Below are 24270 nucleotides of genomic sequence, written 5' to 3'. Positions count from 1 at the left end.
CGTGGTCAGTAGGCATGGTGGGGTGGGGTGGGGTTGAGCTAGGTGATCTTCGTGGTCTTTTCCAACCTTAATGAGTCTATGAGTAAAAAATGTAAAGGCACGAAGAGTGTCCAAGCTTTATTCTGTTAGTGACTTTCGCTGATGTAACCCAGGAAATGTATGAGTAATAGAAGTGAGTAAAAGTAGTACTAATGGGTGTGTGAAATCCTAGCGTTGAGGCAAGGGAGTGGCAGGACAAGTGCTTTGTGGCCCTCCTTTGCCCTGTGCTTCCCATATCTGCCCCTAGCAGTCAGAAAAATGAAGGGTGGGTGGTGGTGTGATTTCCACTGGCAATGGATGGAGGCTGTGGTGGGTGAACAGAAGCAGCAAGAAGTGCTGTGCTCTGCGTTCTCTGTGCCATTCCCTTTCAGTGGGTATTTCAGATATTCCAGATTTGCTAGCAAGGTACAAGAGTGGTAGATATCTTTCTGGCTTCTTCTCTTCCACTCTTTTGAAGGAAAGTTCAGGAACATACCATCAAATAGCTCCAGTCTCTTTGCAGTTACACCTTTCCTGGAATCCAGTGTTTGAGGCAACACCTGCACGCTGTGCTCCGGGTGATGCTGGATGGAGCTGCACTGCGTGACATGTGTAGAGAAGGATGAAATTGCTGAGAGAAGAGGGGAAAAAAAAATTGGCAGGAGACAGTGAGTGCCTTGAAGGAAGGAGTGGGAGCTGACAGAGATGGAAAGAAGGCAGCAGACGCCGATTGCAGTGCTGGGAAAGATGAATTGTATCTTAAGTGCAGGGAAGACTTAGTGCAAAAAAGGAGTTTGTCTCTGTTTATTTCAGGTTCATGAGCACTGTTGTGGAGACATGAAGGATATAGCTACTTACGTTTGTTAATTTATATGGAGGCGATGGTGAGCTTTCCCTTTGATACGGCCTCGATTGCTTTCATAGTGGGGATTTCTCCAGGTCTTTGTGAAGTAATGGGAAGCCTGAAAGATAATTACAGCCCAGGGTTTCTCCAGCGAGCAGCAGAAATGGACATGCTTTACCTGAGCAGTCTGGAGTTACTGCTTTGTTTTGTCCAATTGTTTTTCCCATCCTTAGGCAATTCATGTAGCTGCTGTAAGAACGAATGCTCACTGCCTGGTGCTCGAGTCACTCCTGCATCCAGGGTGCCCTTCAGGAAGTGCTGCAAAAACACACCACGTCCTGGGATGCTGAGAAGAAATACTGAAGTGTCCAGAGAACAGGTTAATAAAGAAAAAGCATTAAGGCACGCTGAGGATGACAAGAGTAACTTGTTTCACTGAATGAATAGCTGCTACTGTGCTGCTTTGTTTGTTTTTGAAGAGCTGCTGTCGTAAATCAGCTGTACTGCAGCTATACAGCTCTTCTTCCTCAGAGGGCTTTGGTGGGCACAGCGCTGCTTTAAAGGAGTTCTGGAAAATGCTCACATGTAATTGACTAGGCTCAATACTTGTTTCTTTTTAACTCCCGATTACCTTTTTTTGACCTGATGAAGATCTGTGCTGCATCCTTTGCAGCCTTAATTGTGACACGTTTAGGGACAGTGAGGGATGAGATTTAGTAAGCATGGTGGTGATGAGTTGACAGTTGGACCAGATGATCCGAGTGGCCTTTTCCAACACTTACGATTCTATGTCTTTAACAAGTTGCTCATTTTGACCTGTGCACTTCTCATGAGTAAAGGTTCTCCTGCTTCTTTCTTGTTTCCCAAAGGGAGTTTAGGCTGTGGGGTTTTATTTTCTCTTGGAAGGTGAGAAGGCTGCACACAGCCAGGTGGAATCCTGTTTGCCTAATGCATGCATCTTTCCAGTGCCACTTCTAAGGGGTGTGTTGGTGCACTTCTTCACTCGAAGCTGCTTTCCAAGGTGAATAAGTAAACGTCAGCATCAGGCATTGTTTTTTGTATTTTTGCATTCCTTGAAGCAAATAGAGCAGTTGGGCTATTTCAATTTATCTACTTCATTTAAATGATATTTTCAACAGCCAAGCCACCTTTGTGAAGGAGCCCTACCTCTGCCTCCTGCCCTGGAATAAGATATCCAAAGCGGAAGGTGCTGTTTTGGGCTGGCTGTAACAGTGCAATGTTACTGCAGTATGTGAGATTTGGGTGTTTCCATTTATGTCTAATTCAAGTGGCCTAAGCTGAAGAAGATGCTTGTGTTTTGCAGCACGGCTTGTGGGCAGCCTGTTAGGTTGTGTAACTGCAGTTGTTGTCTTCCATACTGGCAGTGCTTCCTCTATAGGTCAGAAAGAATAGGAATTACCTGCCTTCTGCTGGGGTGATAGTCTTGATTTTTACTTCTTCCTGTCTGTCATTTAACAAGGAAACTAACAAGAAGCAGATACTACATGTTCCTCAGAAAGTGGGCTCATAGTCCAGAGAACAATGAGGTGTTGTGGTGGTGGTTTTTTTCCTTGGAGTCTGGCAAGCTGGAAAGATGTGGCACTGTGAATCTGCAGGAAATGTACAGAAGCCCAGCGCTGGCTGCCAGATGAGGAGAAGGCCTGACTTTTGAATGTGTTAACAAATGCTTCTCTGAATACAAGAAGTTGGAGAAAAAGGAAATCGAGTTAATTTGAAAAGCTGTAGCAACTCTCAGTAGCATCCATTGCTTTAACAGATTGCATCGTGCATTGTGTCTGCTGATGGAGCTTGGTGCTTGGAGACGTTGGAGGTGGCCAACTTCATAGAATCACAGGCTGGTTGGGTTGGAAGGGACTTCACAGCCCACCCACCCAACCCCTGCCATGGGCTGGCTGCCCCCCACCAGCTCAGGCTGCCCAGGGCCCACCCAACCCAGCCCTGAGTGCCTGCAGGGATGGAGCACCCACAGCTCTCTGGGCAGCTGTGCCAGGGCCTCACCGCCCTCCAAGTAAAGACCTTCCTCCTAAAATCTAATCTCACTCTCCCCTCTTTTGGTTTAAAACTGCCCTCCTTGTCCTGTCACTGTCTTCATGTGTAAAATGTCAGTCCCCCTACTGTTTATAAGAAGCTCCTTCAAGTGCTGGAAGGCTGCACTGAGGTCTCCCTGAAGCCTTCTTCACTCCAGGCTGGACAAGTCCAGCTCTCTCAACCTTTCTTCATAAGAGAGATGCTTCAGGCCTCTGACTTCCTGCAAATAGAAATGATGGAGACACCAGTGAGATCCTGTCCTTTTTCCCTTTTTCTTTTTTCTTCTGAGAACACAAAAGAGCTGACCTTAATGTTTTAGTGATGGGTGGGGAATGTTTGTTTTACTTGCTAACTAAAGGGACAGCTGCTGTTCCTGGATTTCTATAAGCTTTATAAACAAGTGTTACTGTTAAAGTGGGATTTCAGTTTCAATTTCTTATATACCAGAGTATGATAGTAGAGCAATGGCAAGAGCACGTTTATGGTTATATTTGAAAAGAATACTCCCAAATATGTTGGCTATCTTTTTCAAATGGATAGAAAAGTGAGTTATAAAAAAAACTCAATGTATACTTTAGATAATTATTACTCTAAGTATGACATAGGTTGCTCTGAAATTAATACCTCCTATTTATTTCAATGGAACCTAAAACAGATACAAAGAGACCACTAACACCATTTGATAGAACAAATTCTCAGCTACAAAACGTTATTTTTCATTATAGCCACCACTGTTAGCTCTGAGTTTTTGCCCGTGATGAACGTGAACCTGTTTGCTGTGCTCATAAAATCTGTGTGACCATCCAGAATGGAGCTTGTGTTTCGTGTTGCTGTCACCATTGGTGAAATGCACCACCCACCCCCCAACATGCTCACCTCCACTGTTTGAGCTCTATAAATGTTCACAAGTGCCAGTGGGTGCCATTTTTTCTGTATGGAGGCATTCAGTGACACACCTTTGCTTCATACACACTTCCCTGTCAGACACCATTGTGTCAGTGCCCCTCTGCTGCCATCTGTCACAAAGCAGCAACATGTAATGGGATATTGGTGGGAAGGTTCAACTCTGCTGCTATACCACTAATGTCTACCTCTGATGCTGTGGGCCAACATAATAAAATATTACTTTTGGAGTAGCACTTGTAAATAAAAGTTTTCCATTCAAATGTACATTTGACTATCTTGTGTGTTGCTTATACTCCAGTGGCAGAGCAGAGGTCAAGGTTAATCATGATGTGCATGCGTGTGCAATAAAAAGCCACATTTTGGATAGCTCAGTAGCTGAATTGTTTGGAACCACATTTTGTCAACAGAATCCTGGACAGTTGTTTTGATGCAGTAAACATTTATGCTTTTTTACTCTGAGTTCTGCAATCTTTAAGTGGCCAAACCAGTTTTTGCTCAGCAGAAGCAGGTGTTAGGTTGTCATTGATGTAGAGGGGACACGGGGGGTGAGGGGTGGGAATGATACCACCACCAAAAATACCCAGGCTTTATTACAGTTTCCACCTTTGGAGCAAACTTGCTCCTAGATTTTGGCTATTGCTATGCACACGTAGGTGTTCAAAGCTCAGTGCCTATAATCCAATAATGCCACACCTGTATGAGCTGAGAATACTGTTCAGCTGTCTTCTTCCCAGCCTTGATGAATGAGCACTGGTTGTTTTCAATGTAAAATGCATATGTTGTTTTCTAACGTAATTAAGAATTCCAAGCTAGAAATTGAAAATTGATGCTGGAAATAGAGGTAGTGTTGTTAACTGTAGTCATGTCAGTCTTTGTTTTAGAGTACAATCAGCTCAGAAGGACAGCATTCAGAATCCAAGTGCTTAAAGCTGCTTCCTAATATTCATGAAAAGATGAAGTCTAATGGTGGCAAGCTATTGCCAGCATTGGAGAAGTTGGCTGACAGTGGGTAGAACACAGGCTTAGAGTAAGTGGCTGCTCTTAGAGGAGTTGTGCTTGGAAGTCTGGTCTGAAAATGGCTGTCCCTTCACATTGGGTAGTCTCTAAACATAGAGCAGCACAGTCTTTGCTACTAAGAACACAGAGTTAACATCTCCCACACTGATACTACCTAAAATAATTACTGCTGCTTCACATCCTTTTCCTCATATTCCTCATGGGGCGTGTTTGAGACATCAGGGCGGGAGTGCTGATGAGTTGAATCTTCATCATGGAAGGTGATTGGTATTATTTGAACCAAAAATGGACTTGAAAGCATCACCAGAAGGTTTATGGCCTTTGAACTGAAAGACGAATGCCCTGTCAGTTTGTGATGTTCTCTGAATGGAGCAGTCAAGTATCCTTCAACTTCATCAGATGTTGATGAATTCTTTCTGACCTTTCCCAAAGAACTGAAGTAAATTACTGATGCTTTGATTTTCATTCTTGTCGTGGGATTATTTTTTCGATTGAAAACTTGATTGTTGCTTTCAAATAATAATAGTTGTCACTTTTGGTTTTTTAGTGGTTGGCAATAGGCAATTACAGGATCATTGTGGTTAGAAATTGGACAGAAGGAGATCCATCTGTACTGCTCTTTGGTTGCTGTAAGGAAGCATCAGCTCTCCTGTGTCGGAAGGAGCTTTTGGGGATCATCAGTGGATGTTTTTAAGTCTTCAGCTGATGGCTTTGACTTAACTGACATGAAGAGCAGTATGCAATGGGCAGTGATATGGGACTTCTAGGTGTTCTTGTCGTTAAAATCTTAATCGGTGCATAAAAATTGCTCAGCAGTGTATTAAAAATGAGTTTGAGAGAAATTATCTTCTATATTTCATTCTAATGTGAACTTTTAATAAACCATTAATATTTTTTAGATGCTGCCTATGTCAAAGATAGGCCATTTCTAGCAGTTCAAATTAAGTGGTTTTGCCAAAACTCTGAAGCTGGAAATCCTGAGCAGTCGGTAGCCTTTTTCTTCTTTTCCTTATATGAAGAATAGATTCCTCAAACTCCTTTTTTGAGAAACAGAGTGTTTTTACAAATGCATGTCAGAAATTGCATTTAAACATAGAATCAATGTTTTTTTAAAAGAAGTTGTTACAGACTTTCTATTGACGTTTGCACAGTGTATGCAAGTGGGAAATTTGTCGTGTAGATTAATGCATTTAACAGTGCAATGGGTTTACTAGAACAGCTGGGTTCAAATAGCCCAAGCATTCAAACTGGTCTGTACTCATGTGCCACTGTCATGTTTGGCACAAAAGGTGCAGAGAAACTGTGTTGTACCACTGCTCTTGTGCCAAAATAGTGGATTGAACTTGAAAATTGCTAGGATACACATGGCAAGTTTTGGAATACCTTAATGTGTCTAAGAGGGATTTGATAGGCATCTGTGTCAATAGCTGCTGAATGATCATTGATCATTGCTGAATGATCATAGATGATCATTTGCATCATCACTGTAAGTTGTTTGTTTTTTTTAATTCTTCCATGTGCACACACAGCAGCATGTAATGGAAAGTTATATGGGGAGTACGAGCGTTACAGTCCCCATAAGCTGAGCTGTTGGTATGGCATGTAACAAGAGGAGGTCAAAAACTCTATTTTTATTTTATAGATACACTGAATTACAACACGTTGGGGTGAAACTTGCTGTTGCACACTTTGGATCAGATATATATATATATATATATTTTACCCCTAAGACATCTTGACTTCAAATGGATCCAAGTTTTTATTCCTCCATAAAACCTGAGCTGCTTGTAGGAGCGGCTTTTATGACTTAGGGGAGACAAGCTAGAGTTAGGTCTGTCGAATGAATCATGCTGCCTTCGTGGTGTGTTCTCTTTGTTCCTTGTGGGTGTTCTGTTTGAGTCTGACCAAGTCATAAGGTGTTTAAAAGTTGTATTCTGCCCATACTCAGAACGTTATAAGGGTTTGATGTAAGCTTTCAGGAAGTACCTGAGTCTATCACTGCCAGATGTTGAGGTTACTATGTGTAATATTTGCCAGCTGAATAGCCTGGCTGTGCACGTGTTTTCTGTGTAAGCTTGCACAATGATGATGTCCAGCCCTGCCCTTGTACCTAGCTCCTTGTTTGCTCTCTGAGTGACTGTTCCATTTGCCTTTTGGCAAGCTGATTCACTTTTTGTGCTGTATTTCAAGGCAGGTTGTATGTCTGCAGATGGTCGTGCAGCTCAGGGCAAAGTTCTTTCTAGTTGAGGCTAAGTGAAGATGGGAGATGTGATTGAGAAAAGGCTGAATGTTAGATTTGGGCTTTGTTCATGTCAAACACTGTGGTGCAGTTGGAGTGTATCTATAGGATGATGTTGCTACTGAAGCCCCATCACTGATACTATGCTGATTTTAGGAAATTCTGCTTCTGCTTAGGTCTGGTCCACAGACTAAATGTCCCATTTTCTTGGGAACATATCTTCTAGTTCAGTTCAGGTTAAATTAAAATATGTATATTTCTGATTTGTGTGGACACTGCTGTAGCATGCATGCCAAAGCATCTTTAAGTGAGGATGCTTGGGAGGCTGCTTCATCAGTCCACCTGTCTGCCATACAGCACAGTGTAGACACTGGAATTGGAAGTGAGCAGGATGGGCTTTGGAAGCCTAGAGTCTCTCTTTGCCTCCTATAGGACCAGCAGGGGATTAATCTTATTTCCATGTGAAATGAGTTGGTACTTTTGGTAGCTGGAGTGGCAGGAATCTGTGCTTTGGGCTGAAGCAATAACTGGTAATTGCAAACAGGTAAGCGTTGAATTTGTCATAGAAATGCTGTTTTGTTTCTTTTTAAAATGTAAGGAATCAGATATTCTAGGTGTCTGCTAAGTGACTACTTAGCCTGCAATAGTATGTGCTTCAACATCAGGAGAAGCATCAGATGAGAATTATCTATCAGGCTGTGATGCAGCCCAGCAATGTTCACAACCTCTCTTCCATGTGATCTCCTTTCCTCATTCAGAATACGGGTCCTCCTGCTTTGCTGTTTTTCACATCTGTGTCTGCCACAGAGTTCTAGCAATCTGGAGAAATAACGTAATGAAAATGTCATCGTGATGACTTTAGGTTTTGCTTGCGTTCTGAGCTACTTTGGGCCTTATTTATAGGAATGCTGAATATTCATAAGAGCAGCTGAAGCTGTATTTTCAAAGCACAGCTCCAATTGAAGTGCTGTTGAAAGTACTGACTGAAAAACCAGGCACCGTGTGTTGGAAATTAGGCAGCTGAAATTAGTGGGCATTTAGTTTACGCTTTGGACTTTCATTATCTTGTATATTCTTCCCATGCTGTGGTCAGATCTGCATAAACATGCCTATGGGGAAATGTAAGGTTTTGTATTTGGTGTAGATGCAGATGGTAAGTATTTAATGGCTTGGAGGATACAGGCAAAAACTGGGCAACTGTCCATGTGCTGAATGAAGCAGAAATCCAGCTGGGGAGAACAGAGGAGCATTACCAGGAGGAGGTATATGTAAAGGCTAAATGGGAGATGCATGGTTTTCAACTCTTAACTTATGTGTATTTTGCTTTTGTAAATATGTATTTAAAGCTTGGGGGCATCTGGTGTAATACAAGGCTGTAAAAACCACTAGTGCTTTCTAATCTATGTTTCTGTGCCTTGTGAGGCAAACGTTAGGGGTGGATGGGTAGGGTTAGGGGATGGCCCCAAGGTGCTGTGTGAATGTTGTGGTGGTGTCTTTTGTGCATCCCAGTGTGCATCCATCTGTGCATTTTTGGGAAGAGCAGTTTAAAAGCACTCCCTGCTAACTGCGGAGTCACTTTTGGGGAAGGATTTCAGAACAGGCTTGTGTTGCTTGGGTCATTTGCTGTGTGTTTCAAAGACCAACACCGTAAACTGTCATCCTTAGAGATTTCTGTAGTGCTTTGTGTTGGTTGGGACTTTTCCATGTCACTAAACCTACAGGTTTATTCTGAGTTGTGAAGTTCAGGGTTTGCTGTTCAGCTTGTCTGCTCCTGTAGAGACTGTGGTACAGGTTGGAGATGCCTAGCGCTTCTCCCCTTGCCATGGCAACCAAAGGAGCCAGACCTTGTTGGCCTTTCTCCCCCGGTCCTTGCCACCTTGCTTTCAGAAGTAACCTCTCTTCTCTCACTCCCCATCCCAGTCTGTCTGGGGTGCGAGTTCTTAGGGTTGCAAACAGATGACTGTTCTGTAGTGCACATAATGTGATTTCTATAAGAAATATTCAAAACACATGTCAATACTGACTTCATACTTAATTACTTGGGCTTTATTTTTTTAATCTTCCCCTATGTTTGTTTGTTCAGTTTGTTTCTTTCCGTGGTTCATTAAATCCAACTGTTTTGTATGGAACTTTTCCACTAAATCCAGAGACTCATTCCGACTTATAAATCTCTTTCATTTGCATCAGTGCGTATAATGGAGAGAAAACAGGTCAAGTTATGCCCTGAAAGAATATCTCCTCATTCATTTAGGATTTTTCAGATACTGTTAAAAGCATAATGTAAATGTGGGAGTAAGCAAATGGATGGCCAAGTGTAAGTGACAGATGAGCTTAGGGAACCTGCTCCTGTTAAGAAGAGCAGTGCTGTGCCCACAGCTGCTTTCCCTGCTAGCACTTAATGCTTGTGTAACTTGCTGGTGCAGAAGGGCTTGGAGTAGAACAGTAGAAGGGGAATTCTTCCTTGCAAATGGGAAATCTATGGATGGTTAAGAAGATGAGTTCTGTAGGTTGTGGTTGCAGGTTGTCCCAATTCAACTCACATAATTAAGTTTAATAAAAAAAAAGGAAATAAAAAACTCCCATCTTCACATTACTGAGGAGTATAAATGTGTCCGTGATTGAGAGAAGAGTGGTTTGCTGTACAGAACTTTTTTGATATGTGCCCAGATTGCCTCTACAGCTTTGAAGAATCCTTTCTATGTGGCTGCTGATGGAAGCCCTACTTTGTGCTTGGTGGAGGGAGCTCTTGGGAGAAGCTCTGAGGGTGACGTGCTGTGAGAAGAGCCGTGGGAGAGCCCAAAGTTCTGCAAGTTGCAAACTGTGTATGGTTTGTCAGCTAGTTTTAATTCACAAGTGTGAGAATTGATTTTTTTCTTTTTTATGCAGGTCAACTTCGTAGTGTGCCAACTGTTTGCCTTGCTTGCGGCTATTTGGTTTCGAACATACCTTCATTCAAGCAAAACTAGCCCATTTATAAGACATGTTGTTGCAACCCTCTTGGGCCTTTATCTTGCACTTTTTTGTTTTGGATGGTAAGTTGCACTTAATTTCACTTTTAAAGGATTCATAAATTTTTCATGCCTTGTTTTCAGGAAGCAGTGCTTTCATGTGAAGAACATTACCTGTGTTTTTTAGCTGCTGCAAATGTACAGCAAGTGCCTTAAATTTTCTGAAGTGCAGAAGTTTTGAAAGATCTTCCATTTGTGAGCTGGTAGCTAACACTCTCTTCTTGTGGTTTTGGGAGGATGTAGCAGGTGCAGCTTAAATGTGCTTAGAAGGTGTTCTCTTGGGACACTGTGCAGATGTGGTGAGAGTATTTCTCCTCAACACTATCTGCATGCACTAACTCTCCAGGTCCTCTTCTGAATCTTGAATATCATCTGACTTTGTTATAGGAAGGGTGACCAGAACTGCAGAGCTGATGATGTTCCCAGTAGTATCAAGCCCCTGAAAAGGAGCTGTCCTTGGTTTGAGATTTTGGGGTACATTTCATATACGTTTCTTTTTGTTTTATAGGAGGAGTTTTGTTTAAAAATCTAATTTTTCTCTGATTGCTGCTTTCACATCTTGATCTTTGCAGAGCATACCAAGACAGAATGGTAGTAGGGCTAATAAAGGGAATGGTAGTAGGGCTAATAGAAGGAATGAATTTAGTTGAGTGATTTTTCTTTTTTCTTCTTTGAAATTATGAAACGGCTCTCATCTTCCCAAGCTGAATTAAGAGCTGGTTCAGAGCACTGTAAGCAAACTGCTTTTTCAATTTTAAGTATATAGGGGGCTTAGATTTACACTGACTGTGGGGAGTTAATCCTTTCTCTCGAGCTGGAGTGTGGGTGCAGATGGGAAGATGCATACAGCATGTGCACACTGTGTGTCTGTGCACAGCGTGTATAAATAAATCTTGGATTCCAAGCCACGGATTTGGTCTCTACTTTGGCATGTTACAGAGGCTGTCCAACATTATTTGATAAGTATTACTTCTAAATTTAGGAAACATCAAACTTTTACTCTTTGGATTTACATATGCCATTTACTTATATATGTAACTGTGTAACTCCCATGCATTTACTCAACTTTTGGCCCTGGTATTTTGCTTTGAGCAATCTGCTGTCAAAGACTTAAAGTCCTAGCTGCAAACAAGGAGAATGATACAGCAGACGTGGTTTTCGTGAGAGCTGTGTAAGCTTTAGAAGCACATTCTGTATCTGTATTGCTTTGGAAGCAGAAATCATTCAGCGTAGCTTGTAATGACAAGTGTAACCAAATATTCCTATCTCAGTGTTGTAGTTGGGAGACTTGAGAAAGAAAACCTCCATTCCCAGCAGACGTAAAGAAAGACTTGTGGAAGCTTCTTTCTCATTGGCAGTACATCTGATAAAAGATAATTCTGACTGATAATTCAGTTTCACTTGTACCAACTTATTCCTATTGCTTAAGTGTATGTTATGCAAGTTTGTTTTCAAGGTTTTACTACTCTTTGGTTTTGTTTGTTTTGCTCTTGTAATGCTTTGTAACACCTGTGATGGTGATGTGGGACAGGAAGAAAAGGGATCACTCCTTGGGGATACTGGCCAATAGCACAGTAGGCCTAGAATACCACTTGTTTATAACTGAAATTCACTGCTCCATATAGTATTTAGATGCTTATATGATTGATCTCATATTCAAAAAATTAAATTGCTACTGTTAATGAGGCTTGTACTGAAAGAAATATTTTCAGGGACTGTAATCTTGATACACCATCCATGTCAATGTGAGCTTCTTCAGGCTTTACTGTAATATATCCCTCAATCCGTTTAAAAAGCAACCTTCCTGACGTGATGTTTTTCATTTCACTAACACTGTCTTTGTTATGTGGTGTTGCTTATATGTGGTTGATATGAAAAGAGAAAGTGAATATATTTTTAATGGGCATTTGTATGTGATAAATGTGCATTTGAATTTTAGGTAGTCATAACTTAAACAAGGGTAGCTACCCTTGTTTACTACCTAGCTGTTAGTGAAGCATGGCAGCAAGTACTGACTGAATCTTCCATTAAAAGTTATTTTTCAAGGTCAATTAATATCCAAGTGAATTTGTTTCCATGAGTTCATCACGTTTAGACTTCTTGCAGGTCTCTTGCTGAGTAGCTTTTAAGGTATCTCCTAGTGAATGAATAAAGAGTGAAATTACACAGTTGCTGACAAACTGGAGGAAAAAAAGCAAAACAAAAAAGCCAAAACAACAACAACAACAAAAAAAGCAGACCAGGAGAACAGAACAGTAGCTGCTTTGAGGCTGCTTTTCATGGGGAAAAATCCCAAACTAGACCAGTGTATCACTTGAGTACATGTAAATGTTGCTGAGGCACTAAGAGCACCGAACTGAAAGCGTATCAAGTTTGGTTGAGGACAGAACGCTTTTCCCCATCCCTACTTAGCTACTGACCACCTGGGGAAGGAGGCTGGCTGGGCAGATCTGCAGTACTTACTGCTTGGGAAAGGAAAACCTTCCCTTATACTGATACTGTGCTTACTAAAATATGCTTGGCCTTATCTGAGATCTGTTGCAGATAAGTGAAGGGACAGATACGGGAGCTGAGCCACAAAGCATTCATGTTATTTACTCATGAAATAATGCCAGATGAAAGTATTGTAAGGCCTGTTATTTGTACCTTAAGATTATCAACGTTTTTATGTTCTTGTTTATTAGCTGGAGAATTCTAGTTAAGTCTGTAGTCTTTGCTCATTATTACTGTCTGTGCTGTGCTAAAGGGGGAAGCTGCTGGGAGGAGTGAGGGTTGCTGCAGGCATAAATAGAATGCATTTTAATTTTTTGGTAAGAAGTGATGGAGTTATAATTTGAGAAGGCCCTTCAAATTAACACTAAGTAAATAAATAATGTGGTTGATTGTCATTAATGAAAATGCCTTGAGTGATTATTTTTTTCCTCCTAGGTATGCCTTACATTTTGTTATACAAAGTGGAATTTCCTACTATCTCATGATCATTATAGGAGTGGAAAACATGCACAAGTAAGTTTTTATTCTAAAGCATGATAATAGATAAACTGAGAATGCTACTGTTGTGCTTCCTTGCAGCTGTGTGTTTATGCTGTTTCTAGTTGTAGTGGCATGCCCAGATCTTTCAGTATTTGATTTCTGCTAACTGTGATTTTTTTTTCCAGGAGAGAAAATGATTTATTGGGTATTTTTGCCTCCCTTTTTGAATGTCTGAAGCTTGTTATAATTGGCAATATCCCCACTGAGACTGGGGATAACAACGTTCTCAGCATTCTGATTTTTTTTTGCCATTACTTAATAATGTTAGGTTTCTCAAAAATATAAGATAGAGATACAAATGTATTTTGATAACATCTGTTGCTAGTAGAAGGAAGATGTCTGTCTGAAGAGATATGTCAGTCTCTGAGATAGATATTAAGGTACTGTTTGCCATGCTCCCCTTTCTTTCTTTTGTAAGAAAGCACAGAGCGACTGCTGTCTTAGACAAAAATACCATCATAAAATTAAATATGTAGGGCATTATTTTAGGTTTGCTTGAGCACACGATTAGATTAGCAGTATCTGAAGCCATGCAGAACACAGCTTGTTTTTCTTTTTTAAATCAGTCTCGAAACCAGGAAACACATGTCTCTTATTACTGTATGCATATGTTTTAATATTCCACTAGTCTAGAGATCAGAACCAAATTAGGTTCCCACAGTGTGAACTCCTGCACAAATGCTTAGTAAAACAGCAAATCTGTGCTTGAACAGGTTCCTGACGTGAATGAAGCTGTCAGGAAAGATGCTGGTAAAAGAATCAAAAAGGAGAACTGCTTTACCCAGGAAGCCGGGGTGACTTTCATGATCCTGTTATAACAATCTGTTCCTTTATACTGCTACTGAACAGCATTTTATTCTGTCTCTGGATGTGCACCATGTTAGGCTATTGTTTTCAGCGTTGTCTGCGAAGGCTGACCTAATCAAACAACTACAGATGTGAGAACTTTGGTTGGTTGGCTGGGCAGTTTGCTCCTTAATGGTCGCTTTGGTAAGAAATTGTTTTAAAACAACTGGTTCACCTCGATTGCTCTTCAGAAATGCAAAGGAGAGGCACTACATAGGTATATCTGGGTCTTCATCATGACAGATTCTGTAGACTTCTTGTGAAAAGAAATCTAGTGGTTATTTACTTCACTGCCAGTGAGGCAGGTGGGAATGCATGTATTTTATGTTCCTGTGTTGGAGCGTGGGAACTGACAAGCTCTGGGTTCTCCTAGCTCATACTAGCTGGTGCAACTCTGAGACCTTATCTGCTGGAATGACTGCTGTGCTATGTGCAATATTGTGTGTGTTCTGTTAGGCACAGTTGCTCCTGACCTGGAAGGGTAAAACTCGGATTTGACTGCTGGGCTTATGTTGCAGTATCATGGTATGAATTAGGATACCATTGGGTGAAACTAGAAAGCTGCTCTTTCAATGAAGGAAAAAAATGTAACAAATGGAACAAATACTCATACTTTAAAGCTGACTAGAAAAGTAAGACTTATTAATAAAGCAATATTTTTATTTCAAGTAAGTATTCAATGAGTTTGTTTTATTAACTGTATTTTAATACTGTTTAAGGACTTTGGCTCAAGTGAAAGGGATAACGCTTGTGCTGCATAGTATTGCAAAATAGAGATGAAGGCTGCAATGAACAGTAAGTTTAGAAAATGCTCGTACTATAAGGTGGGTGAGAGTATTAGAGTGTCTTCAAAGATGGTTGTTGAAACTCAGCCTGAAATAGAGTTAGTCTGGTGTCTAGTAGTTTTTGTAAGTCAATTCATAGTTGCTCCTTTTAGGTCATTTCTGCTGATACAGCAGTATGAATAGAAAATCTAAGCATCTGGCCGCCTGGAAGCACAGTAGTTCTGCTGCTAGCTATTCCCTGGCAGCAGTAGAAAAATACGGCTGTAGCTTCCTGTATTCAAAAACCATATTGAGGCTCATAGTGCTGAATAAATAAGAAATAAGAGCAGGGCCAGGAAGCAAGCACGAGTGTTGGACTGCGGACAGTACCTGTTTGGTGCAGTTTTGGCCTCCACCAGCCAGCACTAGGGTAATGCTTGGATGCTGTCTGGGAAGCTCCAAGGGCCATTCCTAAGAGGTGACAGAAAAGGCTGTATAAGATCATCACTTTCAGTTGTTACAGTACCCTGGGAGGAGTAGAGTCACTCAGTGTCTCTGTATGTCAGTACCTTTTACAGAAGGACTACACCCTGATTTTCTCCTGTGACACTACTTTTCACATGGCACTCAGGTTCTCCAGCCCTGAGACCAGGTGGTATGGCCCTGCCCATGTCCTGCTGGTAGGTGTGTGTATATACAGCTATTCAGAGTACTTCTATATGCCTGCATTGTTTTGTGTTCTACTTCATTGGTGGTAGAAGAGCCCACTGCCTGGCAGTCCCAGTTAAGAGGTTACCTGCACTGTACATATGCTGCTTAAATTCAGATACCACAGAACACCAAATACTTATATGTGATGGAAATATGGATTCAAGTGATTTTTGGATTGAAAAAGCACTTGCATATTATGCAAAATTTTCTTCTGTGATAATCACAGTGTGGCTTAGGAGGGCAGGAGAACTTCTGGATCCATCCAGCCCTTGCTCGAGCAGGGTGCCCAGCACCTCATCCTGGCAGCTTTTGGGAATCTCCAAGGAGGAGACCCTACAGCCTCTGGGCAATCTGTGCCAGGGCTATATCCAACTTACATCCAAATTCATTCACTGAAGTTGATTTTACTCTTCTCCTGCCTGTCACCCTGCAGATGAGTTTATGAATTGGGAAAATGGTTATCCCTGTCATTCTTTGTACCAGGACTTTATTCTCTCCAGCATCCCTAAAATTTGTTTTGACAAATTAAGAAACAAGTGAAGTTTTTAGACTATTTATCAGTTCAGCTGCTCTATAGTGGGCATGCTGACATCCTTACCATTTGAAGCAAGGAACAAGTTTTGCTGAATTTCTGTGTTCTGTAGAACAGACTTTCAGGTCTGGTGCTGACAGTCTTTCAGACCTCTGTCATTTTCTTCATGTATTTCCTTTGGTTCCTTGAATTCTTGCTGTTCTGCCAAGCTTCTACCTTTGTGATCTTCCTAAGGTATCTGAACTCTCTGCAGCTATTGCTTTTAAATGTTAGTCTTGGCAATGCACGTTGTGTTAAAGATGAAAGCCTTACTTCAATAATGGGAGAGGGAGAGATTTGGAAGTAAAACTCCATGCAAAAAGAAATATTGGACATGCCAAGAAGAAAGCAAATCTTACCTTTGTATTTTACAACTTTCAGAAAAAATTAATTACTAGCAGACTGGTTACCTGAGATGTGACTTTAACTAAAAGCAGTAGTTTTTTTTAAACATAAGTCTTATTTCAATGGTGGTATTTAAATGAAAAATGGAGTGGTGAACAGAGTTTCCTGAAAAGAACTGGAATTTGTCACTGAGGTTCTATATTTGAGGTGCTTTTGTGGCTCAGTGGTAAAAGTGAAAGATACGTTTAACAAGTTCTCAACTGCAGTACATTTGCATTTGATATCTCTGAAAGACTGAAAGAGTGGTCAGGCACTGGAATGGGCTGCACAGAGAGGTGGTGGAGTCACCGACCCTGGAGGTGTTCAAGGAACATTTGGATGTTGTGTTGAGGGACATGGTTTAGTGAGAACCATTGGTGATGGGTGGATGGTTGGACTGGGTGATCCTGTGGGTCTTTTCCAACCTTGGTGATTCTATGATTGCTGATATGGTGCTAATATATATTTTTTTCTTAGAAATCCTCCTGTGTCCTTCTGTTTTTTGTTTTGTTTTGTTTTGTTTGTTTGTTTGTTTTGAAATTGCTGCTTTCCTTAAGACAAAACCCCAAACGCCAGAGAGTTTTTCCTTGGAGCAGTTGGCTACTGTTGGCTAGTAGCTATGTAAGCAAATTGTGCACAGGTGACTTACTGACAAGCTTTTTAAGGCTTCCAGGCAACTTCCTCTTTTGACATAATTGCTCATTTTATGGTTGGTAAATAATGTCCCTCTGCCTGTGTGGAAAGGAAAGTCAATTACAGGGCTCGCAGTCACTTCACTGAAGTCAGTAGTTTTCTCAATGACTTCACTGATAAGGCTCAAGTTCCAGCGGTAACAGCGTAGAGAGTAAATCTGCTCATTTAAAATCAGTCCTTTTGAACCTCATAAATCTGCTAATGTTAAGGCAAGCAAAGGCATGCTATTGGTGTCTAGTGTTACCAAGCAATAGGTGTGCTCTTGGTATCTAATGTGCCCTGCCTTATGCTTTAGGTTATAGGATGATTGTTTTATTGTTCCAGAATTGAACTACAGTAACTTACGAGGTTATTTCTGGATTTAGGGGGGAAAAAAATCACTTAGCGATTTTCTGGCATATTGAAGTTGTAAAAAGAAAACTGTTGAAGGACTAAGAGAGCTGGGATAACTATTAGAGGTAAATATTTAATGAGCTTGGAGAGCTTACAGAACTGATTTTTTTGATAGATTCTCATAATTTTGTCAAGTCTGTAGGTTTCAGGCATCTTACTGATTATTACATGGAGTACTTCCTTGCATCTTTTATGAAATACCTTTCTTTCCTATTACAATTAGGTATAATACTTTCTCTTTGGGACCATGTCACATCTATGGAACTGTGGTGGCTGCTTATTTGGATGACTTTTTTTTTTTAAAGGATTTAATGTTTTTCTCCTTTTATCAGTTAATGAGGCTGTGGTGGCTTCTCTTCCTAGGTTTCATGTGACTTCAGTAGGTTAAGTGTCTGCCGAATACCATGTAGTTGATCAAGTACTTGCTGCTAGCGTTTTGAACTCCTAATATTTTGCTAAAGGTTCAATTTGTAAATATTGTGGTGAAGGGATTACCAGTACAGTCCATAATCACCAGAGGAAGGCAAGCAAGTAAGCTTAATGATAAGGCCTAGCAGAAATTCAGCTTAACATGGAAGCTACAATGGAGAAAAGCAAGCAGGGTCTTTTTAAAGGTTTCTCACTTCAAGAGTTTATTTTTTAATCTACTTCAACAAAATGTTCATCTAAATTAATTTGCTCAGCACATTAATTGAGGCATTTCATTAAACATCTGACTGACAAATTCTGCTGCATGTCATGATTAACTGATAGACACGTTGGACTTACGGTTACCCTGCAACTTAAATTGCTATCAAAATTGTTACCTATTTTTATAAGTGATGGTTTCATTGAAATACAAAATGGATCAAGTAAATTACTCTCACGCTCATCCTGTGAGCGAGAGGGAAGATTTATTGTAAATGTCTTTCTTGTATCTTCAGAAATAAGAGAATTCATAAGCTTAAGTGATTTACTGAGAGTGGATTTTGGGCTGTTTTTATTTCTTTATGAGCTTTCATCTCTTCCAAAGGCCCTTAATCAAGACAAATGCAGGGCTTTTTGTTCCTGTCTCCTTTTGATTTGATCACAAGTGCTGTAGAGTCTATGAAGTACATATGTGATGTGGATAAAGAAGAAATTTTTTATCTCCAAAAGAGGATCTGATGCGGCATCTAAAATTAGTCATCAAATCTACAGACTGAAATAACAATATCTGATAACTGCTAAGAAATGCTATCACATTCTAGTGATAATTTTGAGCAAAGCTAGGGTTGGAAGCCTGCCAGTCTCATTACGTTTCTTAGAAGACACAAGGGCATCAGAGAACTGTAAGTAAGCTATCAGGCATCACTTCTCAGTTACAATTTTGTAATTTATTCATGGAACTTGAATAAAAATGTCTGCTACATGGGTAGCTGCCAAAGGGCAGTGGCCATAGTGTGGGGAATACCTGATTCCGGATTTGAAGTATTATCAGCCACAAATTGTTCTGCGTGCACAAAGAAGTCCTATGTTTCTGTTCCTACAGTTAGTGCAAATAAGATAAACTTATTTGAAATAAATAAACCAGTTGAGAGCTGAAAAATCAGAAGTGTGTTCTTACCAGCCAAGGATAAATTGAAGATGAGAGAAGGTCTCATTTCTGGCTTCTGTAGCCTTAAGTATCAAGGTGCTTTATCAGATGTATGTTAAACACAAAACAAACAAACACAAAAACCCAAGCAAACTAAAAACCACAAGAAAAAAAAAAGCAACACCTGTTAATATTCCATAATTACAAAATGTATATTTGATTTAAAAGCAATTTAAAAGTTATTTTTTCATAGAAGAGGATCAAATATATCCTAAACAATATTAGCTCTTACAGCATACGTAGCAATTTCATTTTCACCCATTAGGAATAACTACCAAGCCCAATGAATTACTATATTTGAGAGCATATAGTAATAGTTAAGAACAAATAATGATCAGTTTTCCATTCAGAAGTGATATGTCTTTTCTCAAAGAGAAGGGATTATACTCTGTAAGAAAAGATCAGTGGCCATTATATGTAACTGTCTCAGCATGAGCAATGCCATAGGTAAAATATGTAATGCAGATCCTAAGGAATGGACTTGCAGTACTTGAAGGGAGCTTACAAGTAGCAGGGGAGGTGACTTTTTTTCATGGTCTGATAGTGATAGGACATGAGGGAATGGCTTTAAACTGAGGGGAGATTTAGGTTAGATGTTAGATGGTGTTTTTCACTCAGAGGGCAGTGAGGCCCTGGCACTGCTGCCCAGGGAGGAGATAAAAATGTAGAGTGGTTTTTAGAAAGTATTACAGAAACTGAGTTAATGGCAATGAATGCAAGATTCCTGTTTTCCTTTAGCTGGGATTTCTTGTTTGCGGTCAGGAGTACTAAAATGCTTCTATGCAGAAGCATGCTAACCAAGATGTGAAGCATTTGTTTCCGAATAGCAAAATATATGGTCTTGGTGCTTGATTGCCTTCCTAATTATATGAAGTCTTTGAGACTTTGCTTGTATAATGTTAGATTAATTTGTTTGCAGAAAAGAAACCAGTGTTTACTTCTGCAACGATGCACCTTAACTCTGTGCATGCTAAAAAGGTAAAATGGTTAAAATAGAGCTATTGCAGATAGCTGAAAGTTATGATCTGAAATAGCTTTCATATTTTGGTCAGTTCTAACATCCTTGAGAAATCTTTGTCCTTAAGTGCTGAATGCATCTTCATGTGATTAAATTGGATGTCCTGTGTGAGGATGTCTTAACCATGCACACGAGAGCTCTGCTCAGATCGCATTCATGTATCCTGCTGGCTCTACCTTGGTTAATGTGCGGGGTAAGGATGAGGATGGGGCATATCCTATAGTTGTTCGAAGTTTACTAGCTGCCTCCCACATGTTGTTTTCTCTTCTACCTCAAATTACTCATCAAAACAACTAAAACCTAAAAACTAACGTACCACGGATTTAAAAGCAAACAAAACAGAATCAAACAACAAGAAAAAAAGCCTAAGAAAGCAACAACAACAACAACAACCTCCCCCACTCTCCTCATTTACTTTTGTGGAGCTTGGAAATCGTGGCTAGTAGTACTAGGAGTTCTGTTTGTTTCTTTAGTGGTCTTGATTGATTTTATCTTAGTAATTTCTTGTGTTTCCTTTATTCTGATGCCTACCTACAGAGCAAAATTCTGTATTCTGAGGAGTGTGAATGGAAACAACAGGCAGCGATTCCCTGTATGCTGGAGATTCCAAAAATAGCCACGTAAATAGATGGCTGCCTTCAGTGGCTTGAAAAGTGAACACTTGTTGAAGTAAATAGCTGTGAAGGAATTTCCTAGGAATCCTTGTGAAGTTCTTTTGAAAGCGTTTGTTTTAAATAGCTCCTACAAGTTCATCCACTTCAATAATTTCCTGTAACTCTCCTGGCTGTGTTTTGATAGGACTTAATGAGTTACTTAAAACAATAAAGGAGTAACAACTTGATTTAATATCCTTCTTAAAGCTGAGACGTTTGAATGGAAAGGCTTTTACTGATCATATTTTTGTAATTACGGAGATGGAGTGAAGATTGGAGCTGGATTTTGTTACCTTTTAAAATGCTTGTAAACTTTGTCTTATTTTTAAACAATGGAACATTTGTTTGTTTATTCTTCCCTGAAGTGTGTACATAGGGAGGAAGAAGGAAAGACAAAAAAATCATATAGTCTGAAGCTTTGCAAAGTTCGGTGCAACATTTGTTGCAGAACAATAGAACAAAATGCACTATTTCTCAAGTTTTGTAGTTGCATTGCAGTCAGGCCTTCAGTTGCACTGATACTAAAGAGACATACTAAAGTTCCAATGCAACTACAACAAATTCTGGTTGTATACTTTGTCTTTCCAGGGAGAAAAGTCTAAATTTGCGCATCTTACATTTTCCCACCTTCTTATTTATTTCTGACTTTGGTTGCTGATGTCCTTCAAGGAAAGGAATTCTCAGAACAGGCATGATGGTGACATTGCTGGTATACAAACCTCCATCATCCCACTTGACAAGAACTTGGGCAAAAAAAATTCTGGACTTTGATTGTGAGAAGTAGCTATGGATCGAGCATTGGAGTTTAATTGAAAGAGTTCTCTTGCTTCCTTAAACTGAATTAATGAATATATATATATATATTCACTCTATGTACTTGATTTCTGTAAGCAGAGAGGACAGTCTTGGAAAGAAGCAGTAATGCAAAATGGCATGGTGCATTAGGAATCTGCTGGGACTGAGTAGTTATTGCTTTCTGGCTTGCATAGATTATTTTCTAAACTTCATACCCAAAGTGAGGGTGAGCTCAATCAATTAATCAAGCAAAAGAAAATTGATAGCAAGAGTAAAGTCATGTTTTCTGGGCAGCGTATTTGTTTGATAATCCTTCAAAGTTGTAGCATTTATATAAATACTTCTCCAAGGCACATTACTCTGCCTGTCATGCTGCCAAGCAACTTGACTGCTAGCAAATGAGTTCTGAGTCATGGTATCATTGCTGCATGGTTTATTACCTCAACAAACTATTGATGTCAAATAAATTGGGCTCCCTACAAAATGAAGTGGCAGAATATATTGCACCTAGAAAAGTTCAGTGAAAGCTCTGCTCATCTTCAGCTTCTGGCAAAGGCTGCAGCTAATAGCAGTTGATTAAAAATTCTGGTTGTATGACATCAACTGAATTGAACCAGTTGTGGTTATGATAGAGAGGGATTATATGCAAGTATTCTTCATGTTACAGTCATTTATTTCATTTCAGCGTGCTTTTTAAATATTTCATTCTTTGAAATGTCTTTTATTTGGGACAAATTGCACTTGAGTAATGATGACAAGCTCTGCAAACAACCATTTCATTGTCCTCAATGGCTTTGTTGACTGTAAATTATGCAAGTCCATTTTGAATGCAGAACTGGAAGTGGTGTTGTACAAAGTGCCTGATTTGGAGCTAAAAGATGATTGAAGAAGTGGAGGAAGTTGGCCCATTTTGATACAGATGCATGTTATTTAAATAACAAATTCCTTTAAGGGAAACTGGATGTAAATAAAAAAGACTGGTATTTACAAAATACAAACATCTTCATTTTAAAATCCAGTGTCGTTAAAAAGGTAAAATGTCTTTATTGGAAGTCAGATGAGACTGTAAAATCATAGCATAACTGAGGCTGGAAGCATTTTCTAGTCTAGCCCCCATGTTCAGAACAGAAACAACTAGAGCGGGCTGTTCTATGAAACTGAAACCTTCCTTAATATGCACATGATCCTGGATCGTTGTCATAAGCATGCCAGCCATTTCCTTTTGGTGTCTTGCTTCAATGTCTATTATAGCTTAACATTTATTTGAGATGACTTCACGCTGAATGATTTCTTTATCTGATCTGGACTAACTACACAAGCTTTATTTTTATTCCTTAATTTCCTTTCACCCCATGGGTGCAGAGCATTGTCAACTTTCCTTGAAGCTGCACAGATTTAGTATTGTCAGCTGAAGCATAGTAGACTCCTTTTAATTGAAATGAAACAAGTAGCTGAGACAACTATTTTGGTACAAGGAGACCATGTTAGGCAACAAGTAGTCATCTGTTTTCTTGTCCTCCTTTTTGAGGGGAATAAAAGTAAATAATAAAAAGAAAATGGGGGAGGAACTCAAAACAACGACTACACCAACAGAAAATACATAAATCTTGTTTCTACTTGCCTAAAGATACAGGTGGAATCCAGGCTTGGTAAATTAGAAATATCAGAGGGAATATTTGATATTTCAAGTTTGGCTCAATTTTTAATTCATTTTCAGTTGTATTCAAAGACAAATGTGTTTTCAGTACTCAAACAAGAAATTCCTTTTATGCTGTGAAAGGATATGTAAGGGATTTACTCATGCTGTCTTCAGTATAGTTGAATTGCCTTGAGATCTTAATAGGGTAATGTGCAAAGAAGTCCTATTTCCTTGCAAGTAGATAGGCATAGTTCTTATGTAGGATGCTTACAGTCCTGACAGTAGATTTCAAATTGCTGTTTAATCAATAAAATGCCACTTCCAAAGAAAAGCAGTGAAATACATAAATTGTAAATGATTGTCTGACTCCTATCTTAACTCTGACCTTTAAGAAAGTGGAATGGAGCTCTCCATGTCCTGCTTCCTGTCAAATTTTGGCTGTGGTACTAAAGCAGTTTTTCTCTGTGTCAGTGTCTTCTAAGAAGATGCACATACCTTAAACAATATAGCACAGTGTTCATCTTCAATGCTGGAGATGAAATATGAAATACTTAATATAGACAAGTGCTAAGCAGTTTGCAGTCATTACTAATCACGGGCACAACAGGAACTGTGAAGTCAGTAGGCTTGCAAAAGGAGATGGGGTATTTCAGTGGATGATTACTTAGAGTGAATAATGTATTTTATTAATAGATTGTCTCACATGGAAATGCACGATACATACACGTAATGCATAATTTTAGACAACAGCCATGTAGCTGACTGCCTTTTTCTTGGTGTTCTGTCCTTTCTGGGACTGCCTGTGATGTTTAAGTCCACTATTTTGGAAAGTCTGTAGTAAGTCTAGGACTTTTCAGTTTATCAGGAGTTCCCCTCTCCTTCCCTCCACCACGGTATCCATTTCTGATACCACACTTCATGTGTATTGTGCTATCATTCCTGTCAAATTACTGTCTTCTGGCTTTGATATTGAGTCCTCAGTTATGTGTTGGTTTTTTTTTTTTTTAATTATTGCTTCTGTGAAGAGCTTTTCATCTTCAAGGCAACACGCAGTCTATGAAATGTGAGGTGTGA

The 24270-nt window shown here is 39.8% G+C and overlaps 1 protein-coding gene across 4 annotated transcripts in view; it reads left to right on the top strand.

The window, feature by feature from the left end:
• Positions 1-24270, top strand: part of MBOAT2 (membrane bound O-acyltransferase domain containing 2) — a 154051-nt gene that overhangs the window by 67871 nt on the left and 61910 nt on the right. For 3 of the 4 annotated variants that reach the window (XM_025148772.3, XM_025148771.3, NM_001031090.2), the window contains 2 exons: positions 9960-10105; positions 13010-13087. In XM_025148772.3, coding sequence (XP_025004540.1) covers positions 13056-13087 — 32 coding nt within the window. In that variant the 5' untranslated portion in view covers positions 9960-10105; positions 13010-13055. The remainder of the gene's footprint in view (positions 1-9959; positions 10106-13009; positions 13088-24270) is intronic. The other variant, XM_025148773.3, reaches the window with a different exon arrangement.

Source organism: Gallus gallus, chromosome 3 (genome assembly GCF_016699485.2).
Source record: "Gallus gallus isolate bGalGal1 chromosome 3, bGalGal1.mat.broiler.GRCg7b, whole genome shotgun sequence".
Classification (NCBI taxonomy): Eukaryota; Metazoa; Chordata; class Aves; order Galliformes; family Phasianidae; genus Gallus; species Gallus gallus.
Note: the sequence above shows the minus strand (reverse complement) of the source record. Positions and strands in the feature narration are given on the sequence as shown.